The sequence below is a fragment of the Ascidiella aspersa genome, chromosome 1 (genome assembly GCF_963924565.1).
Source record: "Ascidiella aspersa chromosome 1, kaAscAspe10.2, whole genome shotgun sequence".
Lineage (NCBI taxonomy): Eukaryota > Metazoa > Chordata > Ascidiacea > Phlebobranchia > Ascidiidae > Ascidiella > Ascidiella aspersa.
The window spans coordinates 7822952-7842969 of NC_139447.1; the positions used below are offsets into that span (position 1 = coordinate 7822952).

At 42.7% G+C, this 20018-nt stretch overlaps 1 protein-coding gene across 2 annotated transcripts in view; it reads left to right on the forward strand.

Moving 5' to 3' along the window:
- Positions 1 to 17775: 17775 nt before the first annotated feature.
- LOC146167023 (sodium/calcium exchanger 3-like) overlaps positions 17776 to 20018 on the forward strand; it is a 33355-nt gene continuing 31112 nt past the window's right edge. Inside the window, exon 1 of one of the 2 annotated variants that reach the window (XM_083389028.1) lies at positions 17776 to 19335. In XM_083389028.1, the coding sequence (XP_083245154.1) occupies positions 17965 to 19335 (1371 nt within the window). In that variant the 5' untranslated portion in view covers positions 17776 to 17964. The remainder of the gene's footprint in view (positions 19336 to 20018) is intronic. The other variant, XM_083389027.1, reaches the window with a different exon arrangement.

Below are 20018 nucleotides of genomic sequence, written 5' to 3' on the forward strand. Positions count from 1 at the left end.
TATCGATTCCTATATTTTAGCTTTAAACCTTAAATGGGTAGTAACATTTTTGGTTGTAACTACACAGCCCCTTGGAAACATTTAGAAAAAAATGAGTTATCCTTAATGCAGCTAGAGGGCTTGGTTAGAGGCAACCTGGAAATAAATTCAAAACAAAGAAAAAAAAATTGTCCCCCTGCAAACTATACGAAAAATAATGTCAGACCCCAGAGCCATAATCCAATTGTCCATTTAATAAAACGCACAGCAGGTCACTGTGGGTGTCAAAGAGCGTCAAATTTAAAAGCCAAACATTTTACTTGAAGCCTCTCATCGATGCGGAAATACTCGAACACTCAGACTTACTCGATTCGGAGGGAGAATATCTTAAGTATGACCAATTGGCAATAAAATACAATTTTAAACCGAATAACGAATCCTTTAAATTCTTCATTAAAATGATTGCTGCCTTAACACCCGAATGGGACCACACTGACGACATTTCGAAAAATAAAGTGTGTTTAGTTAACAAATGTACGGAACTATTTCAAATGTGTGACACACCAAAGGCTATGTGCAAAAAAAGTAAAGCAGTTTTCACCGGTTCGCCCGGAAAAGCAACAACAAAATTGGGAACGGGATTTAGGCTTTTCTCCAAATACAACTCCTTGGGAAAACTGTATTGTAACGTCTATAATTCCACAATGGAAACCAAACTACACTCGTTTCAAATTTAACTTAACCTATAGGCTACGTGCCGTTGTAGAAAACGAAGCATTACATTCCTTTGAAAAAACTGACTCCGACCGATGTGTTTTCTGTCGAAATGCCCCTGAAACTATTTCGCATATATTTTATAATTGTAAACATATTGAAAGCTATTTGGGAAAAATTAAATTTTGGATCTTTTCAAAACTTTTGATTTCCTTACAAAACAACAAAACAAGTAACTTTCCTGTTTGCAACTGGTGCTGACAATGATTTGTTGAATTGTTGTTTTGTGCGCGGTTCGTTATGTACCTTTGTAAGTATGCAAAGAAGATATCACCAACGCTTTTTATGTTAGACGCTATTTTTATTCTCGTCCGTCTTTCTAATTTGTTGTTTTAGAGTAATATAACAATTAAACTACACAGCAGCACACGGATGAACTATCCTTGGTTGCTGTTGCTCTCTGTCGAACAAACTTTAATATTGTAATTTTTCAGGTTTAATTTCCCTGAAAAACTTACTGCTTACTTATGATTGGATACTCACGTTAAAAAGAGCAAAAATATACGTTAAAAGTATTAGTCAGGAAATAAATATTTGTGTTCTTATTATCAAACGCCGACAAAACTAATAACGAAAAGGACAATTTTACACGATAACTCCTTGTGACGACATCACGTGGCCTATGTTGCTCACGTCAGCTCGGGGTGAATCGCTTACGTAAATTTCAACCGCCAGGTGTCCTCTTGCCTTCCGGAGTTAAGTTTGATCGAAAAATTGTTGTCCGGCTAATTTACGAACGACACCCGCGGCCAGTGGTAGTGCATTAACGTAAAGGCGGTTTCACAACCAGTTATGACTCACGCCTTTTAAAAAATTATGCGGAATTTGTATCAGTGTTATGCAATACCCAGAATTTTAAATATTCGGGGATTTTTTATGTTTACACACGTTTTGTGTGACTTTAAAAAGTTTGCGAGTTCTATCTGGCACTATTTTTTGGCTTTTCACTAGCTAAAAATCTCTTTAAAAATATAGACAAGCCACCTCGCAAATCAACTATTTATCAAAGTATTCTAAGCCCCGTTATATTCCCTTCATATTTAGCAATTTGCAGCTATATGCATACGCCTTAAAAAGTCCCATTTTGCCAAATATTGATCGGTGTTCGATTATATTATGGAGAAAACATCTTCCTAAAAAGCAACTTACATTCGGGTATTTCCGCATCATTTTCATATACTAAAAAAATTGGCTCTTAATAATAATTTTTTGCCCAATATAACAACCCAATTTAGCCAGATTCGTGAGTGATAACAAAACTTGAACGTTTTTTTGCCCGACATTTCCCAGATCAACTATTTCGCCAATTCGGTAAACGTGTTTTTCGTCAGGCAATCGAAAAAAATGGACAATCGACATCAGTGACGTCAAAACGTCCCCGGACAAACAAATTTCTCAGATTTTTTCAGAAATTCGGGTAATTAATCACGGGATACCGCGCGCAACCGGCCCGACCGTTTTAAAAGTTGATGGGACCGTCCTATAGCGGCCGTGTTTGTGTTCAATGCGGGGACAAGGGTTAGCTACGACGGGGATCAACGAAAAATCGATGATCGATTTGTGCGCGGTTTCTGTTCTAAGGCTTGATCAATTCTGTCGCAAAATATCAGCGTCGCTTTCCAAGTTGAACGCGCTGCAAGCGGCAAGGCTTCGCTGCTGCTGAGATGCTAATTGCTGTCTCTAACATAAAGGGAGGTGATGGTGAATATTGACCACCCTAGTTAATCTAATTACAAAATAAAGACAAAAACTTTGCTTGTGAATTTTTGCTTGCGTTTTTGTAACAATAGGTTTGCACCAATGGTACTATTAGTTACGCAAATAGTAAGAATTTGATAAACCACCTCCTTAAGTACTAGCCTCGAAAAAGAGGCTACACCTTCCATACTCTTATAGATGCTGTATAATTCATTGTTTTTAAATGACTTGATACTTTTCTGGTGTTAAAGATGGTCAATTGGCCATCCGTTGAATTGAAAAGATCCCAATAAATGCAATGCTGATCATCAAGCCAATCAGTGTACTTTGTAAAGGATTCAAGCCAGTAAAAGTAAAAACAAATAATCAAGATGTAAAGAAATTAACAAAATTCGTGGGGCTGAGCCTCTATAATTTCCGCTATGCCCTATACATTTTAAGTTTTTTTAAAAGAACACACAATTAGGTCGTATTGTATCTGTACTTGTCCAAAAGTGTGGAATAAGTGCATTTCTGCAACAGTAAGTTCCAACCAGGAATACTTAAATAAAATACATAGGTGACAACAAAACTAACAAGCTCAGCGCAGCTCGTACTAAATAAGATAAACTTTGTTGTCATAATTATATATTTTTTGTTATTCGGACAAGGTGGTGCAAAATTGTCAGCTTATAGGACCACAGACTTGTTGGTTGTTTTCCGACGGCCACACACAGCACGCTATGAAATCCCGCGCTTAAATTTGCATCACTTACTAAAATTTATTAGCTTTTATGAATTTTTCTTTAATTTTGTTAATATTGACGGTGGGCGAAGGCAAATTTACAGGGTTTGAACAACTCTCTATTCAGTATTGATATTAAATCGTGCAGCGATATCAATTGTTCTCAATAAAACCAGTGTCTGTTTTAAAATTTGGGGAGATACTGGTAACAAAAATAATTAATCCTAGTGCCTTTCAACCCTGCTTATACCGATCAAATACTACCCCTCCACACTTCCACATCACACCAGCGCCTTAAAGTCATTTTCAAAATCCAGTCTTTCCAAAGGCTTGGAAAGACTCTCCCAAACGTCACCGTGCCTTTGCGGCTAAAGGTAATCAAATTATCTTGTTATCAGCTGTTGTGAGTGCTTGGAAACGCAGTTTTGTTTGCCCGTTACCTTTGTGACGTAACAGCTAGCGTGGCGGTAACCCGGCGAGTCTTACTTTTCCAGCAGTAGGCTATTGTAGTTTTGTTGGAGGAATTTATAACCGCTACAGTCGGGGCGCTTGATTAAAAACTTCACAAAGCAGTCGCTTGGTCCATTCAAGGCAATATTCCGTGGCAAATTATAAAGCATCAAGCACGCTTTTGTGGTTTATACTTGACCAGTTTGAATGATTATTTTAGAAAAACACTATATCCTTTAATTTCTCAAGCTTTGGGCTTTAGGATTTTTAGCACTGTTTGGTTGTTTAATATTAGTCAATATACCTCATTACTGTATTTGTGTTATTTTGGCCTCTTTATGGGTAAATGATTGGGACAAAGTTAGCTAGTAAATTAGCTGTTTATGAAATCCTTATTCGAAAAATTATCCAGAAACCTTTTCAAGGTATTGCAAGCGACACCCAAACTACGTGTAATTTGTCAATCATTTAGCAGCTATATACGACAAATCTAGTTACAATGCTGGCGTAAATTAGCTATCAATGTTATGACAACCAAAGTACTGCCATGTCGACGTAGAACATGCTGGTGAGATCACAAATATAATTTTCCAGCAGTACCGATTTGCTTAAAATTTCGGCTCAATTTTTTTCAGTACGCTGTGCATTCATTCCAACAACGAACCTTTATTGTTTGGCTTGCTGTGGCTGTAGTAAGCACAACGGTTGTAGTTGGCTTTGTGTGAAGCGCACGCTTTGTCGGGGCAATACACGGACAGACGTAGCGCATTTTAATAGCGCTCTTTGCTATTAAAAATGCCGTTGGGTAAGTAAGGCTCACTGTTGCAGCGTTTTTAAGGCATTGAACACCCACAGGCGAGCGGCAAAGTCGGCTGCGCAAAAACGACGACAGGCCAAAGTTCGTTTTCGCGTCGACAAAAATCGTCAACGGCGCGCGCTCAGATCGATTTGCCGGAGGAACGCGGACCCCGGTTGCGTCACAAACGGTCGACAATGGAAAGCGGACGACGTACAAAGACGGATCGGTTACGAGTTCGACGAACGAACACGGCAAACAGCGCGTCGCCTGCGTAACCTTAATCGAGCCGAAAGCGGCAAAACAATGGGGAAGACCGCCGCACTGAAAGCCCCCCCTCCCCGTTCCCTCTCAACCAAACACACACATCCAGTCGAGCAGACCGCGACGCCCCTTTGGCTTTGTTTGACCAAGCGTCGATTCGTTTCCCTGTTTTTGCTCGACGCAACGTGAAACAAACGCGACTTGTATAGGTAGGTACAGAGAACACTGGCTGTTTTCGAGCAAGGTTCTTCAGCCTAGCGTAGCGAATTTAGGGCAAAGTAAGATGGGCGTGATTTAGGCTCTGACGTTGTTCGACGCTGTTGGAAGTGAAACGTAACGGTGTAGAGTTGCTGTTTTTCGCAGGTCCTTGCTCGCTTCGCGTTGCGACGGTGCGGCGTTGGACGGCGGCCGAGTGGCTTTCAGATTTCTCCTTGCGATAAAAAAGAGCCTACGCGCGCAAATCCGTCGTCAAAAGGCCGTGAAAAAAACGAACGGCCTTCTTAAGGCGAGATTTGACGACGCTTGAGCCGCCGCTTCAAGCAACATCAGCAGTGTGCCAGTTTATTGCAGCAACAGCAGGAGGAGGAGTGAACAGGTCCAAGTTATTTTCGTTGGACGTTTCGTTTCGGCGCCTGGTGAGATAACAAACCCACGCATCTGCGAGTGGCTGTTAATACAAGGAACTTTATTGTTTACTGCCGTTACGGAGCACAGTTAAAACGATATTGGTCCGGTGACGAGTTCTAAGGAGAAATATTTTTCACACCTGTTAAAGTTGATGTTCTAGGCGATTGAAATGCAGCAACTACTCATGCGTAGTCAGGGAATATTCACAAAATTGCAAAAAATTGAGTTAAAGTGAACGAATACACGACACCGTTCTCAAACAAAATTTATCAAGTAAAGCAACTTAATTTTTGAATAAAAGCACAAAACATAGATTTGTGAAACTATTTTACAAAACAACTGTCCGGTCGCCTTTTGAATTTATAAACGAAGACACGCATCGCTCTATTAGCGTAACCTAAAAAGTAAAAAAGGTATCGCTTTATTAACGTCAACATTGGACCTCGAAACGGGGCAATGTGAAAAACGCACGACGGCCGGGCGAAAAAATGAGGTGAAAGCAAGCCGGGCGCATATTTGAAGCGCTCGTACCGCGACCGGCAAGAGCTCTTAAGGTGCTGGTCGGCGCGCTACGTACAGACGCACAACAGTCGCGCACACCTACAGGCCTGCCTATACCTGCGTCAGCCAGTCAAACAATGAGAAGGCCCGTTTCGCTAGAGCGTAGACCACGCAAAGGCTGCTGAATATATACGAGAGCGAAAGAGCAAGCGAGAGATCACATGGACCAGCGTGGTGCCCGGCGCAAAAAATGCGGGACAGCGACGAAAAACGCTGCTGTTTCTGGCTTCTGCAGGCGTCGAGGCCGCCACGGGCATTAAAATCCAACGCCACATAAACAAGGCAGCAGGCGCCCGCGTCTAATCGCCAGCACTCCAGCGACTTTGCTTTGCCAAGTCGACGTTATTTTGCTGTCGATTGCTTGAGGCCTACTGACGGCAAAATCTTATCGCTGTTTGTGTTATAGGGCTGAGTGTGGACGACGCTGAGGAGACAGTTGCTTATGTTAGTCGCCGTTTGCGCTTATGCTGTGAAGTGTAGCTGTGTAAGTGTAGTTTTAGGAACAGTCGCCTGCAGATGGTGTTTTGCCTAGCGGCTACTGGTTTTGCTTAGCGCGTGAATTTAACTTATTTAGGCATATGTCCCCTTGTTTAGCGGGAAATAAGTTATGCTAATACCGCCGTCTTTGTTTGTTTGCAACTTTTCCGCACTCATTTGCTTTGGTGAGGATGCAAGTGGTTTGTTTGTAATTAAATCCTACACTAGGCAGTCTGAGATACAAGCATTGCGACAGAGCCGTGTACAATGCAGCATCCTGTTTTCAGCCTTCTATTCAATCGCCTACCTATTGTACTTTGCCGCTATTTTGAAGCGTTGTCACGAGGCCTATCGCTTGCCTACCGAAGTCAAATTAGGTCGAGTGTCAATAAATAACCAGTCAAACTGGGAGGAATTTGCAGGCAAGGCGTATAAAAAGCAGTCGGCGCCTTGATTAGTTGCATTTTGATGCAATTTTGAGAACTGTAATTGTCACAAAACAGTAATAAATGCGGTTACAAAGCTGCACTGTTAAACAGGAAAGAAAAGGGGCAAAACTGTTTTTAAAAACAACCGGTACGTTTTGTAAATGGCCAGTGTAAGGCGGCATGTTGTGATTTGCTGGCGGTGGTCGATTTGTGCGGCCAGGCGTTCAAATCGAAGCCGATTCGACCTCGCTGCAAAAGGAACGCACACAGCTGAAAAAGAACGTAAATACGGCCTTCCAGCGTCGCCAGACCCGTGGCAGCAAATTACAGACTAATAGCATGCGTGGCTGCGTCAAAACAGGGCCACGTGAAAGGGGCAAGCGACCATTTGCGACGAAAGTAGGGTGCCATTGTGGTCTTGTCTCAGCGGAATTTTGTCCAGTCCGTGGGCCGATGGTTTGACTTGTGTGACCTCGATTGACCTCGCCGGGCGAGTTACTGCATTTGGTTAAAACCTGAAACCTAAACAAAATGACCAAACATGTGCATTTATGAATTATAAAACATATAGTGTGACCTTTGATTTTTAAAACAATACAGTTTTCCTAACTGTTAAGCTGTTTTAAACATGAGGGACTTCTAGCGTGTTGCAGAAAAGGTATACAGTACAGGTTCTATAAAGACCTACGAAATAATTGTTCATGTTGTGGATACCACATGAGGTTTCTACTGGAATAGCCTTTTTAGGATTGCTTATTGTATATTAATTGATATTAGCCAATCACTTCTTCTTTGTGGTTTGGTGCTGGAATGGTAGCTATGCTAATCTTGGGATAGGCTGATATACATGACAATTTCAAAAGCACCGCGCCCTTTTACTCAACAAAAATTACGTGCTATTTGCGACGCTCTGAGGTAGTTTATTCATGGACCCTTAGAAAAGTGAAATTATCTCAATAATTGAAAAAAAAACATTATTTAATTGAGAACTTTCTTAACTTTAGATAAACAGCAATAAGACTAATTCCCTAAACCATTCCCAAAAAGGAAAACTAAATTGTAAACATCCGAAATTTACAAGTTAAAAATTGCCGCAAAAGGAAAACTTAACTGTAAATATCCGAAAACTAGCAAGCTAAAAATTGCCGCAACAAGAATCAAATCAATATTCGTTAGCTCGTTCTGGAATCACATCAATTAGTCAGTCATTTTATGAAAATAATGTAAAATACTTCACCATGCAAACTAAAAACTGGTATAACTGTCATTTTTGTCAGTATACTTGCAAGGCCGAGGCAATATGTTTTCATAATTGCCTTTATTTAAACTTACTGCCGTTAATTTCGAGGGGGTGTACTTTCACAAACATCTCTAGTTAGCCAGAATTTTAGATGCTCATCAGCCTTGGCGCGTAACTCGTCGTAACCAAACCATAGTAAGCCAAGCGACATATAGCACGTGTTGCCTTCGTTTTCAGTTGCGCCGCCCTTGGGGGCTAAGCATTGCTCGTCGCTCATCGCTTTTCATCAACGTAATATATACGCGTATCGATTTTCTGGGGGGTGGGGGCCGTGTTGTTGCCGTGCCGCCGGGTCACAGCAAATTTCGTGATCGTAAATGTATTGAACGCGGCTGCGGAATAACAATGCAAATTTTAGGCGAAAAACGAGACTCCAGCTAAAATAAATGTGGTAACTTTGATAAAGTGTGCTCATTTTGGCGGGAGGGGAGCTTTATCGTTTCCAGTCTATATACAAGAAAGGCTATTTAGACTAAAAAGTATTTAAAACCAGTGTAAGATTGTTTCGGGTTCTTTGAACTTTGTTCGATTTGATTGCAATCGTTTTTTACGTTTGCTAAATCAATGCGATGTAGCCACTGCAACAGGATTTTGTTGTTTTACATTTACAAGGCTGCTGCTTTCGCCTGCACCCGATTAAGGGAGACAGATTTCAGTTTAGCCACCTTTTCATTTTTATATCTAGCGATTTGTTTAGCTAAAATTCGAGGTTTTCGACCCTCTGGCCCATTTTAACCAAAATGTTCTGCTCGAAATTCCGGAAAACGGCAAACGTTTTACGTACACCAATACAATTTTTTCTGTAAATGGCAGGTTAACGGTGTACCACCGTAGATGTTTTTTACCTGTAGCCCTTCAAAACGTCGAAAGATTTCAATCCAGGCGGCCCTCTTTTTCTTTCAATATCTCGCGATTAAATCGCTGCTGCCCGGCTCGCTGATGAGCTATTAGTTGCGCGCGCGCGCCTGCAATTTAATCAACGTTTAATGCATTAATTGATCAGGGGCCATCGCGGTGCTACCACGGCTGGCGGTGTCCGGCCACCCACCACCCACACCAGTAGCGTTGGCACCATCTGGCCGCGTTTTCGGCGCCGAAATCTTTCCTCGCGGGCCTGGCAGCGATCAGTCGGGACGCCGGCTGCTGAATTATTCAGGTCTGCGAAACGCAAGGTTGCCCTCCTAACGATCGCACCCTAATCGAATTACGACTCTTCGTTTTCTCCAACCACCCCCCTTCGTCCAGGTATAAACCGACCCTAATTTTTGGTTTTGTGAATGAACTCTTGGGCAGAAAGCTGTGTGTAACGATGTCTTATGGTCACAATCAAATTGCATTGTCGCTTTATGGCGTGTTTTACCATATATGGTCAGTGTATTTTTATTGCAATAGCTACGGGATGATCTGTAATCGGTTAATTTAACCGCAGCCTTGGTTCCCATTGTTGAACAATATTCGGAAGTTAATTCTCACACCTGTGATTTGACTGTTTTTTTTTTAATTTTATCAGTTTGCTGTAAATGCTTAAATGTTTTAACTACTAGCAGATAATTGCCTACAAGGGTTTTTTTACTCTATTAGTGATATTTCACATTTTATTACATTTAAACACAAACCCAGGAGGCCAAATATTAATTATTATTTTACCAAGATGGCTGAATGACCGAACAAATATTGTCATCGTATTTCAAGTTAGCCATTTAATTGTATTTAACGGGGGATTCCATCTAAAGATAGAAATAAGCCTATAGGGGCATTCAATTAAGGATTTGTATCTAAGTGGGTGCAAATGTGTTTGATCAATACTAGGGGTGTCCAATACGTACTATGCCCAGTCAAGCAAAATATATCAAACTGAAACTTTCAGTTTATAAGGCCAAAATCTTGTTTAGCCGCCAATTCAGTTGATAAAATCTACTGATTTTTATAAATTTAACTTTCAAGATAGAAGTTACTGCATTGTATCGCAAATCATGGCTAAACTTCCTACATTAATTGGGTAACCGGCGCCGATGCCGCCCGAGTATCGGACGAGTATCGATATTTCGATATCCGATATTATCGGACATTCCTAGTAAATACGACTTAAAATGGGCTCGTTAACAGTTTTACATATGTGTTAGGTGTGTTTGAATCTTGACGTTATATAGTTTCACCAAACCACAAAAATGGCTTGTAACAGGTCTTGAAAGATTGGCGTTATGTAAAATACTCTACATCTCGAAGGTGATGGATGGGATTACATAATACCTTTTTCGTTTCGATAATTTGGACAGGCGGAACGGCTTACATAACCGAAAACCCCATTCCGTCCTACTGAGATGTTAAATTGAATTCATCTGTAGCGCCTATCAATCACGGGCGTCGTTTCTGCAACGACTGAGCTTCAGTATCCGGGGTGACACTGCTGGTAAAAAAAATACAGTTCTTGCCAGTTATTTTTAACCAAAAATTAGGAAGCCAGTAAACTTAGCAACGTTGAGTATACAAACTATAAAAATACCTAAAAAAACAGTCTGCCCCTTTGGTCCGATAAAAAGAAAGAAGAAAATAGCAATTTTCTGTAGAAGATTAAAAAGAGCAAAGCCGAAGTGTGAAAAAACGTTTTTCCACCACAACTGTTTGTTTTGACGATTTTTCTGGCATTGGTGGATCAATTAAGTAAAACTAAAACACATGTCAGTCACCTTTTATTAATTTCTATATATTTATTTATTTTTAAAGGCAATATCGATAGTTTGTACCGTGTAACAAGTATTTTCCCTGGTACTTTCCTGGCAATAAAATGGTATCTATCGACGTAAGAGCAGGCAGGGGTACTTTATCGCGTGGTATTTTGTCTTAATAGTTTAAATTTGAAGAGCAGAGCAAAATAGCATAAGTTTTAGTAAGAAGTTTCGTTACGTACTTGCATTACATCAGTTATACGGTACAAGTGCCTATCGAAACGTTTGATAGAAGTACGTTTCGAAAGTATTACAAGATAATTAGTTCGACCAATTTGGTATTCCTATTCAGGCTGCATTATAGACGCTACCAACCCGACCCGTGCATATCCACTGATCCCAGTTTAATGGTAAGTCTTTCTTCATATTTAGTTCTGCATGTGGGCCAGTAGCTTATTTCACTGAGCAACTCATAATTTGGTGATGCTCAGATATACTGGTCATTAAGCTAAATGTTATGCCAAATTGATCATTATGGAGCATCACTGACACAGATAGTGCTGTCTATTAAACAACAATCGCAAATAAAACAGGCTGCGTCCCGTTTTGGCTAGTCGTTTTTCGTGGAAATCATCAGTCTTTGTAAGCTGTCACCAGCCACAACATTCCCTATTCGCCGTCGCGTCTCTTCACGTTGACGTACAACTGGGGGCAGATTAAATCTGGTCTGGCGCACAGACATCTGCAATGGGGATCTGCGGGCTTGTTTTTCTAGTTGTCTCGGTCGTCTATTGTCGGGCAGCGAAACATATCGATCGCATTTGGTCCGAGGCGAACTTGTTTTCATTAGTATTTTGATTCGTCGAACCTTTCCAATCGAGCGAATTACCTATAACCCCTGAACGACTTCCTTTGTTCCTCGAGTCATTTTTTCGACGAGTTACGGATTTTTATACGGCACGCCTTACCCTAGGACAGTGTTTCTCAACCTTTTTTCGCAGCGGCCCAAATTTTAAGCTGAAGTATAACATCAAAGCTAGAATTTAAAGTGAAATGACAAGACATTGCTTGATGGGTATATACATGTTAAAAGCATCGTGAAACATGTTTTGTAGCGAACCTACATTGTTGCGCTATAGCTCGGTGTTCTTTCTACGAAAAAGTACGAAAGATGGGTGGAAATGCAAATAACCGTTTTGAGATGCCTCAAATCCAATGCAACCACCAACTAACTTTTTCACGATTAAATAACTGGCACGTGCAGCGTCGGTCAGTGCAAGCAAAGTCGGGCATTTATCCTTCTGTATCCACCAGACAAGTTTTCCCAAGGGTTTGATAATTGCGATGCGGTTTAGATTACTTTCGGGGACGAGGGGGATTCAAATTAAAGATTGGGATTTAGATTAACGAACTCCCACAACTTAAAAAAAATGGTTTACTCGAAAAGTGTTAAGGTTATTCTATGTCGATGTAGATTTTAATCCTTTTTAATCGGCGTTGCTTCAAATTTGTTTTATTTTATTACAGTTTACCATCTGTTTTGACTTGTGCAACTAGACTACAGCCATGAAATGGTAAAAAGTCGCTTTATTGGTTTTAATAATTGGTATGATCTATTTTCAAAGATGTTTAAAATCTTTTTGATTTTATCTACACATTTAACTTATTTTTATTGTGTTTTGACAACGAGGCTAGTATAGTTTTAGATTAAGGTCAATACGATTAGCACGCCGCCTTAAAAATCGCCCCTCGCACTTAAAGTTGCACTTAAACTTGTTTCCCCCAGCCGAGCGTCCTTCCAAATCCAAAAACGGCGCTGCCACGCTAAAGATACGCGCCGCAAAAATAGCGCGCGCTTACCCAGGATCGAGCGTCGCAACGGAACGAAAAGCTTTGAGCTTTAAGCCGCGCAGTTAACCTGTCATCGCCAGGAGCTTTGCTTCAGCCTGGCGATCGCTCTTGATCCGCTATCATCACCCTTGTGTTGGGCGCGGTATGAATGGCATCATCAGGGCAAGTGCAAGTCCCGAAAACTAGCAGGTGACCCGAAACAGGTTAACGAGTATGTTAGACTTGCTTGCATGGCAGACCTTGCTCTATGATATCCTTCGAGTAGTCTATCACCATTTAAATATATAAATTCAACCTGAATCTGTTGATCTTCCTAAAAGCGGCGATTCAAATCTTCCGAATCTGTACTGAAGTATATTTATCCCTGGCGATTTTGACCGTTAAGGCATTTTTAAGTGCAAGAAACCTTAAAAGTATATTATTAAGGTTGGAACAAAACATGTTTTTTTTAGTCGGGTCGCTTAAAACCCTGAAAAGATCTATCGCTACGATTTTGAAATGCATTTTACTAATGTTGTTAATTGAGTGGCGTCGTTGTTGTTCTTATAGCTGCTGCAATCTTAGCTGGTCAAGCATTCCACTAGTTACTTTTCGTTGCAATGTTTCACCCTTGATGGAAGCGCTGGTCGTATTGGTCTGTTGCTTGCTATAATTTGTGGAATCTCTCCAAAACGTAAACGACGGTCACATTAAAAAAAATTGTGCTTTAATTGTAGCATCGTATGAAGCTTTGCTTTCCAGAGTTCACTCAGAGTTAAAGTTACAAGTTCGTTGTCAAAGGTGTCTTAGGAAGAAGGGTTCCAGGCAAAAAATGACGCTTATTCACTGGGACGACAGGTCTAAGTAAATGTGTGGCCTAGGCCAAGAAATACAACAGTCCTATCATTTTTATCTTACATTACCGTCTTACTCTTATGATGCAGTTTACTTACATGGAGTTAATATGGTATCAGGGCGAAAACTGAACAAACTGTACAGCCTTTTACCTCTTCACAAACTAATAACAGCGGCACCCCAGATGGTCGAATAGTGCTTGTCATTGACCTTCCAATTTCAAATGGATTGATTCACTACCGAAAGTGATCTTCTCAAGGAGACCACTTCAGACGGTTTTATTCCGAAATTGCGCAATCCCCAGCACTCTCGAAAACCGGGGGAGGGGGGATTAATGAAACGAGCGCAGATCGCTTGCGTAACGCGTGTAGCGCAAAGCTCGCCAGCAGATATACACCCCCCTCCCCTCTATTGTAGAGCGCGCGCTCTGGCGATAGGCCAACAGGCGCGCCTGCTGTACAAGTTATATCTGTATCTCACCTCTGCGGCGCGCCAGCGGTGAGCGGCGATGGAGCTTTAGCGTCCAACGGCTGAGTTTGACCCCGGCCGCTCTACTGCATGGCGGCATAGATAGTGAGCGGGTGACGCGGTGGGACAGCTGCGCTTTCTAAAACCAGCGGCGAGCGAACGCGTGTTGGCCCGGGCTACCGGTGTAATGCTGCTCGCTATTAGCCCGTCGATCCGCCGCTGGCACGCCTCAACTTAACAGGTCCCCATGCAGCCCCTGTGCGCTTATTGCTTCTGCTGCTGATAGGATTTTTTCGCTATGCTGTTAACCTTACGGACACTGCCAAGACCTTCGTTCGCTCGCCTTGCCTGTTTTGTGACTGGTCGACTTTGGTTGCCAGCTGGTCAGCTGCGGCGGCTGCTGTCGGGAGTGTTTATTGGCGACAGTCGTTGCGCCTGTTGTAAGTTTAGATTGGCGAAGTTGGCAAGCTGGGGACCTTTAGTTTGCCGGAATTGCAGGTTTACATATATGGATTTTATTTGCGCTTACTTAGATTCTAGGAACAAAATGAAGTCTCTCCATGTTTATGTATATTGTTTCAAAGTTTTTTTAGCCATTATTATTTGTTTTTGTTAGAATGGTCAGGGTGAAAAATGTGTAGGAACTTGTTGGAAGGTGTGATCAGTGTTTTAGTTGTCAGCATCCAAAATAAAATAACAAAAATCGGCTTTGAAAATCGCTATGCCAAATTTGCAGTTGGCGAAAATATCGTTTGAAACCTTTAAAAGTGGGTTCCTATCGGTTTTCACCCGATCGCGTTATCAGCCGAACACCCTTAACATCGTCCGATTAGCCGCGAGAGAGAGCGTATGGCATGTGCGTGCCGCCCTCGCCAGCCTTGACGTTCCAAAATAGAAAGTTGACGCCTGGCGTCCCGAGGGAAGGCCTGCGTGACGTCGAAGCGGGAGGACGGCAGCGCAGCAGTTGCTCTTCGCTCGCCGACGATTTGACAGCGCAGAGTCGAGCCCGTCCAGGGTGAGGCTTGTAGCATTGCTGTGCGAACTCGGTCGCTCCGCCTTTGCGGCTGCTGCTGATCTTAGGTGTACGCTGCTGGAATTTTGCCGTTTTTTGGCCAGGATTTTCGAGTTTTGAAGCAAAGTAGACTGCCAGGCGTGGTGCGATGTTTGTTGAGTTTGAGTTTACAGTTTACAGTTCGTAGTTTCTTGCACGGTCAAGAGATTGTTTTTTTTGGCAGCGAAACACTGGCTTAGCTTTCCAGCAACATGGCAGACTTAGGTTTGCAGCATTCGACTAGAGGCAAGCCTAATTTATGAATGTGTTTCGTTTAGATTGGTTAAATTATATTTAAGGTATATGTGGTTGGTTATGGATTGTTCTGCCTTAACAGGAAACATTGTTTAAGCCAGTTAGATTTACTTTGTAAAAACTTCTTTGAATTGAAACACTTTTGTACTGCAATTAAAGCAATCAGATAAATGTTTAAAATTACTGTAACTCGTTATTCTTTCACCGAAACAGTATCATACAGGAAGTCTTCGTAGTTTAATTAAAAAAGCATCCTTCGTTATTTGAACCTGTGAGAAACTGTGAATATCGTTCGGTCCGTTTTGATTTCCTTACCGATAGATAGAGACATAACAACTTCCTGCACAATAGGTCGATTTTGAAAAATTGGTGCGAAAACGTCTGGTTGTTTATTAGCAGCGACATCGGGCTCATCACGGTTGCGTACAGCCGTTTCCAATTGTGAGGCTGCTTCTCGAGGCGACAGACAAAGCTCGCAGCTGTTCGTTTTGCTCCGCGAATTGCTCCCGCAAGGCTCAATTCGTTTTGCCGAACACGCTTGCGGCAAGATAAATTGATCAGGCCGTGAACCCCGCTGATTAATTAACGACCTATAAGGGAACGGGAAAACTTTGCCTCGCATCGATTGTCGGAGTTTTTCTTAAATCTTCTCTCTGTCTGCAAGTTTGTTTTCTCGTAAACAGGTGAAATCACTTTTGGGGTTTTTCCAGTTGTTTTAGTGACAACTGAGAGCAAAACAAAATACAGTGAGAACTTTCGTAAGATTTAAATTGGTTTAGACTCTAGACTAGTGGTTCTTAAACTCTTTTAGCTTACATCACACTAAAAAAGTTAAACAAATATTCGCAGCATACTTTCTACCAAACTGCAAATTATAATTAGGCAATCGTCCTTACTACAGGGCAAGGCAATAGTTAACTTTTCACATGTGTATTATGAATTGAACTCTCACATGGTTGTGTGCATGCGTATTCGTAATACAAGTTTATTTCTAAAATACAAAAAAAGATCCGCTTTCGTGAAACACTTTAGAACCTCTCGAGGCCCACATGTGTTGCGGCAAATAGTTTGAGAATCACTGTTCGTGACATAGGTTATGATCTTTATTCTACATGCATACGTTGGCATCTTGTTTCTTCGTCTCACTTGCTGTCATATGGGTCGATTCAAACTGAATTTTGTTCTGCGGTTGCTGGTTTTGCATTGAGCAATGTTCTTACATCAAGTCAGGAGCATACTTTGGCCAGTGCAGATAAAGTTTGCACTTTTCAACAAAGATGAAATTGGATTTAAAAAATTAAAAGCCGGCCAAACACTTTGCAAATTACAACACTACAAAACATTGCCGAAAACTAATTTAAAGGGCAACAACTATAACTTACATAGCAAAAGATATTCTAGCAGTTTTAATGTATAGACACCTTACTCAGAACTTGAACTGTGGAAGGTGGTTGGCTTAAAAACTGCGACCAAGTGTTGCCCAACCCGCACGATTAGGTTCGACACAAGTGGTTTCATATCAGCTTACACATTGAATCCTGGGGGAAATTTCAACACATGCTCTCTGTCGTTTTCAAAGGCCTGTGGGATATCCTTAGCATCGTAGTTTAGCTGCGTTAGTTAAACGAAAGGCGGGCCAAGTAATTAAACCTCGTACTAAAACCTGGTAAAAATTAGGATAATAAAAAAACATGCGCGTTTTAAGGAACCCCAGATTTTTAAGAAAGCCCAATTTTGTTACGCTGGACACAGTCCAGGTGCCGTGGCCACTCACAACGGTTAACTGCAAAAGTTGGGCCGTGAAAATGTGCACAAAAACAAAGGGGGTCCGTTGCCTTCAGGCGAGTGTTCAATAACGCCGAGACGAAGCCAGGGAGAGAAAAGAGTGTTCATAAACGTCTCGACGGCCGAATATATCTTCTTGCGATCCACCGCGTCGAGCGCTTATTGAATCTCGGCGGAGGACATGAATTATTTATCGATCGGCCTGTTTGCCGCGCCTCTGTATGCCCGGGTGCCATGGCAGACGCGCGCGCTCGCGCTCTTATACTTTATTACGTCACAAACGGGCAAGCCGACAGCGCGCCGTATGCGTTTCGGGCGTCGCGTTCTTCGGTGGCATCAGAATTAGCCAACTTTGCGAAAACAAAAACATAAAGATGCAGGAAAAATTGTCAGGCAGCAGGAAACTACTGACCAAGTCCAAAAGCGAATGCTGTCGCTGTTTTTGGTTCTTTACACATTATTGGACACTTGCGACATTCAAATATTGGTCCTTTGTTACGAAACAAGAGTGACAATGCGTTGTTAAAAAAGTAAAGTTAGTAGTTTCGTGCTGCCTGGCAATTTTTCTTGCATATTTATGTTTGCGTTTTAGCAAAGTTAGCTATGTTACCACGGTTAAATTGAGCAGTTTTTGATTGAATCTTCAGTTTCGTGATCAGTACTTAAACGTGGGAAAGCTGTACTGCAGAACAATAGCACGCTGTTAGGTTTCGTTATATTTTATCTTTATGCAAACTTAAATAAAATACCTTAACCTAGTTTTGCTATTGAAATGTCCTTCAACACTGTAAGTCGTTCCTAGATTGTTTTAAAGTCAAAATCAAAACTTATTAAACAGCTAAACCACCTGTGTTTTGTTTTTCCTATAGGCGTTGCGCAAATTCCACTGTTTTCTTTAACGCGACAATGCTTTAAGCGTCAGCTGTCGGACAAGAAGCAAGTTATTTCCGTGGCACGGCAGAAGAAGCGGCAAAAAATGGAATCAAGGTCGGCGGCGTCATACGCGACGGAGCCTTGCGGCGGCCAGGCGACCACAACAACAACAAAAACGACGACAAGCGCGGGCTTTTGGGGCAAGGAATCGATAACGAGAAGAGGCGGTGGAAACCAGGCGAAGAAAAACTGGCGTTTTAGCTTCGCTGTCCCAAACCGAGCCCTGCTGCCTTGGCTTCTACTCGGCGGGCTTTTCCTTCTCGGTTGCCCGCCGAACGCCGGCGCTCAGACCGAGGTGATGTGGCCGGACATCGAGGAGCTGGAATACGACCGCTGCCATCCCAATGTGACCGGCAGGCCGCGGGTTTGCGAGCGAGGCCTGATTGTCCCCGTTTGGCCACCGGCGCAAACCGTCGACCTAACGACTGGCGACATTTGGGCGCGCGCCATTGTCTATCTCATCGCTCTTGTTTATCTCTTCCTTGGCGTTTCCATCATTGCGGATCGCTTCATGGCCTCCATCGAAGTGATCACATCCAAAGAGAAAGAAGTGGTTTATCGGCGTCCGGACGGCGAGGAGGTCACCACCACGGTGCGAATCTGGAACGAGACCGTCTCCAATCTCACCCTGATGGCTCTCGGCTCCTCCGCCCCCGAGATCATGCTCTCAGTGATTGAAGTGATGAGGAAGGGCTTCCGCGCCGGCGACCTCGGACCCTCCACCATCGTGGGAAGCGCCTCCTTCAACCTCTTCATTATCATCGCCATCTGCATGTACGTGATCCCAGACGACGAGCACCGCAAGATCAAGCACCCGCGCGTTTTCTTCATCACGGCCACCTGGAGCATCCTCGCCTACGTGTGGCTCTACGTCATCCTGGCTGTGACGTCGGTGGGCGTGGTCGAGATCTGGGAGGGCGTGCTCACCTTCCTTTTCTTCCCGGTCCTGGTGGTGCTGGCCTGGATCGCCGACCGGCGTCTGCTCATGTACAAGTTTATGCGCAAGCGCTACCGCACCACGCACAAGAACATGATCGTGGAGACCGAGGGAGGAACGCCAAGCGGAGACCGGAAGAGCCAGGATGGCAACATGATGCTCAACATGGAGACGATGGGCGAAAGAGACAGCCCTTGTGGAGAGGAGGACGCGCTCCATGACGAGCACGCGGTCGACTTCGATGGAGGAGACGACGTGATTAATCCGGAGAACAGCCGCAAGAAGATGATCCGGTTGATGCGGGATTTGAGGAAGAAGCACCCAAACGCCGACATGGCCGAGCTGGCGCGCCTCGCCACCGCCGAGTCCATCAACAAGCAGAGCAAGAGCCGGGCCTTCTACCGCATCCAGGCCACCAGGATGATGACCGGCGCCGGCAACATCCTCAACAAGAGCAAGACAGAGCAGATGAAATCGGTGGGTGCACTTTGCGTGGGGTTCTTTTCAGGGAATGGCCTGGTGCCGTTTAATTTTTGATCCTCGCGTTTCTGTTTGGCTCTTTTCGCGACCGTTTTTATTAAGCCAGGTCGTGTATTTATTTACTTTTTGCTAGGTTCTTGAGCCTAGCAAATGATTTTTTTCGCCTGTTTTGACAAGGCTGGAACTAAGTTTAGAACACAAGCAAGTCTGAGCGAATAAATCGCTGTGGGGGGACTGCTCATGATTTTGTGGGGAATTTGCCTGGCGCAATTTTAAACCTTGTGCCACATATAGTTGCGTACTTATCTTAGGTTTGGGCCTTATTTATTTCGCGCCATATTGATTGGTGCCAGGAGATTTTAATTTTCTGCTTGTGTGTTCTTGCCTTGTCAAAATATTTGCTTCACTGACCTGTACTGTATAATAGGTTTAAAATAATGGCGATGCACTTCTTTTAGAATTGGAAACAGTTGCTGGCCCAGGTGCAAAACTTGAATTTGCATTTGTGAAGGGAAAGTTAATTGTGGTGTCTTAGCAAACTATTTTGATAAATGTATTATTAGGCCTTCGTAGTTACCAGGAATACATATTAGGATAAAAGGTTGCTTTTAACAGCCCTTCCATTTCAAGGTTGACCTAGGTAACACGAAAACCATAGGAGACAAAGTTTTTTTTTTGAA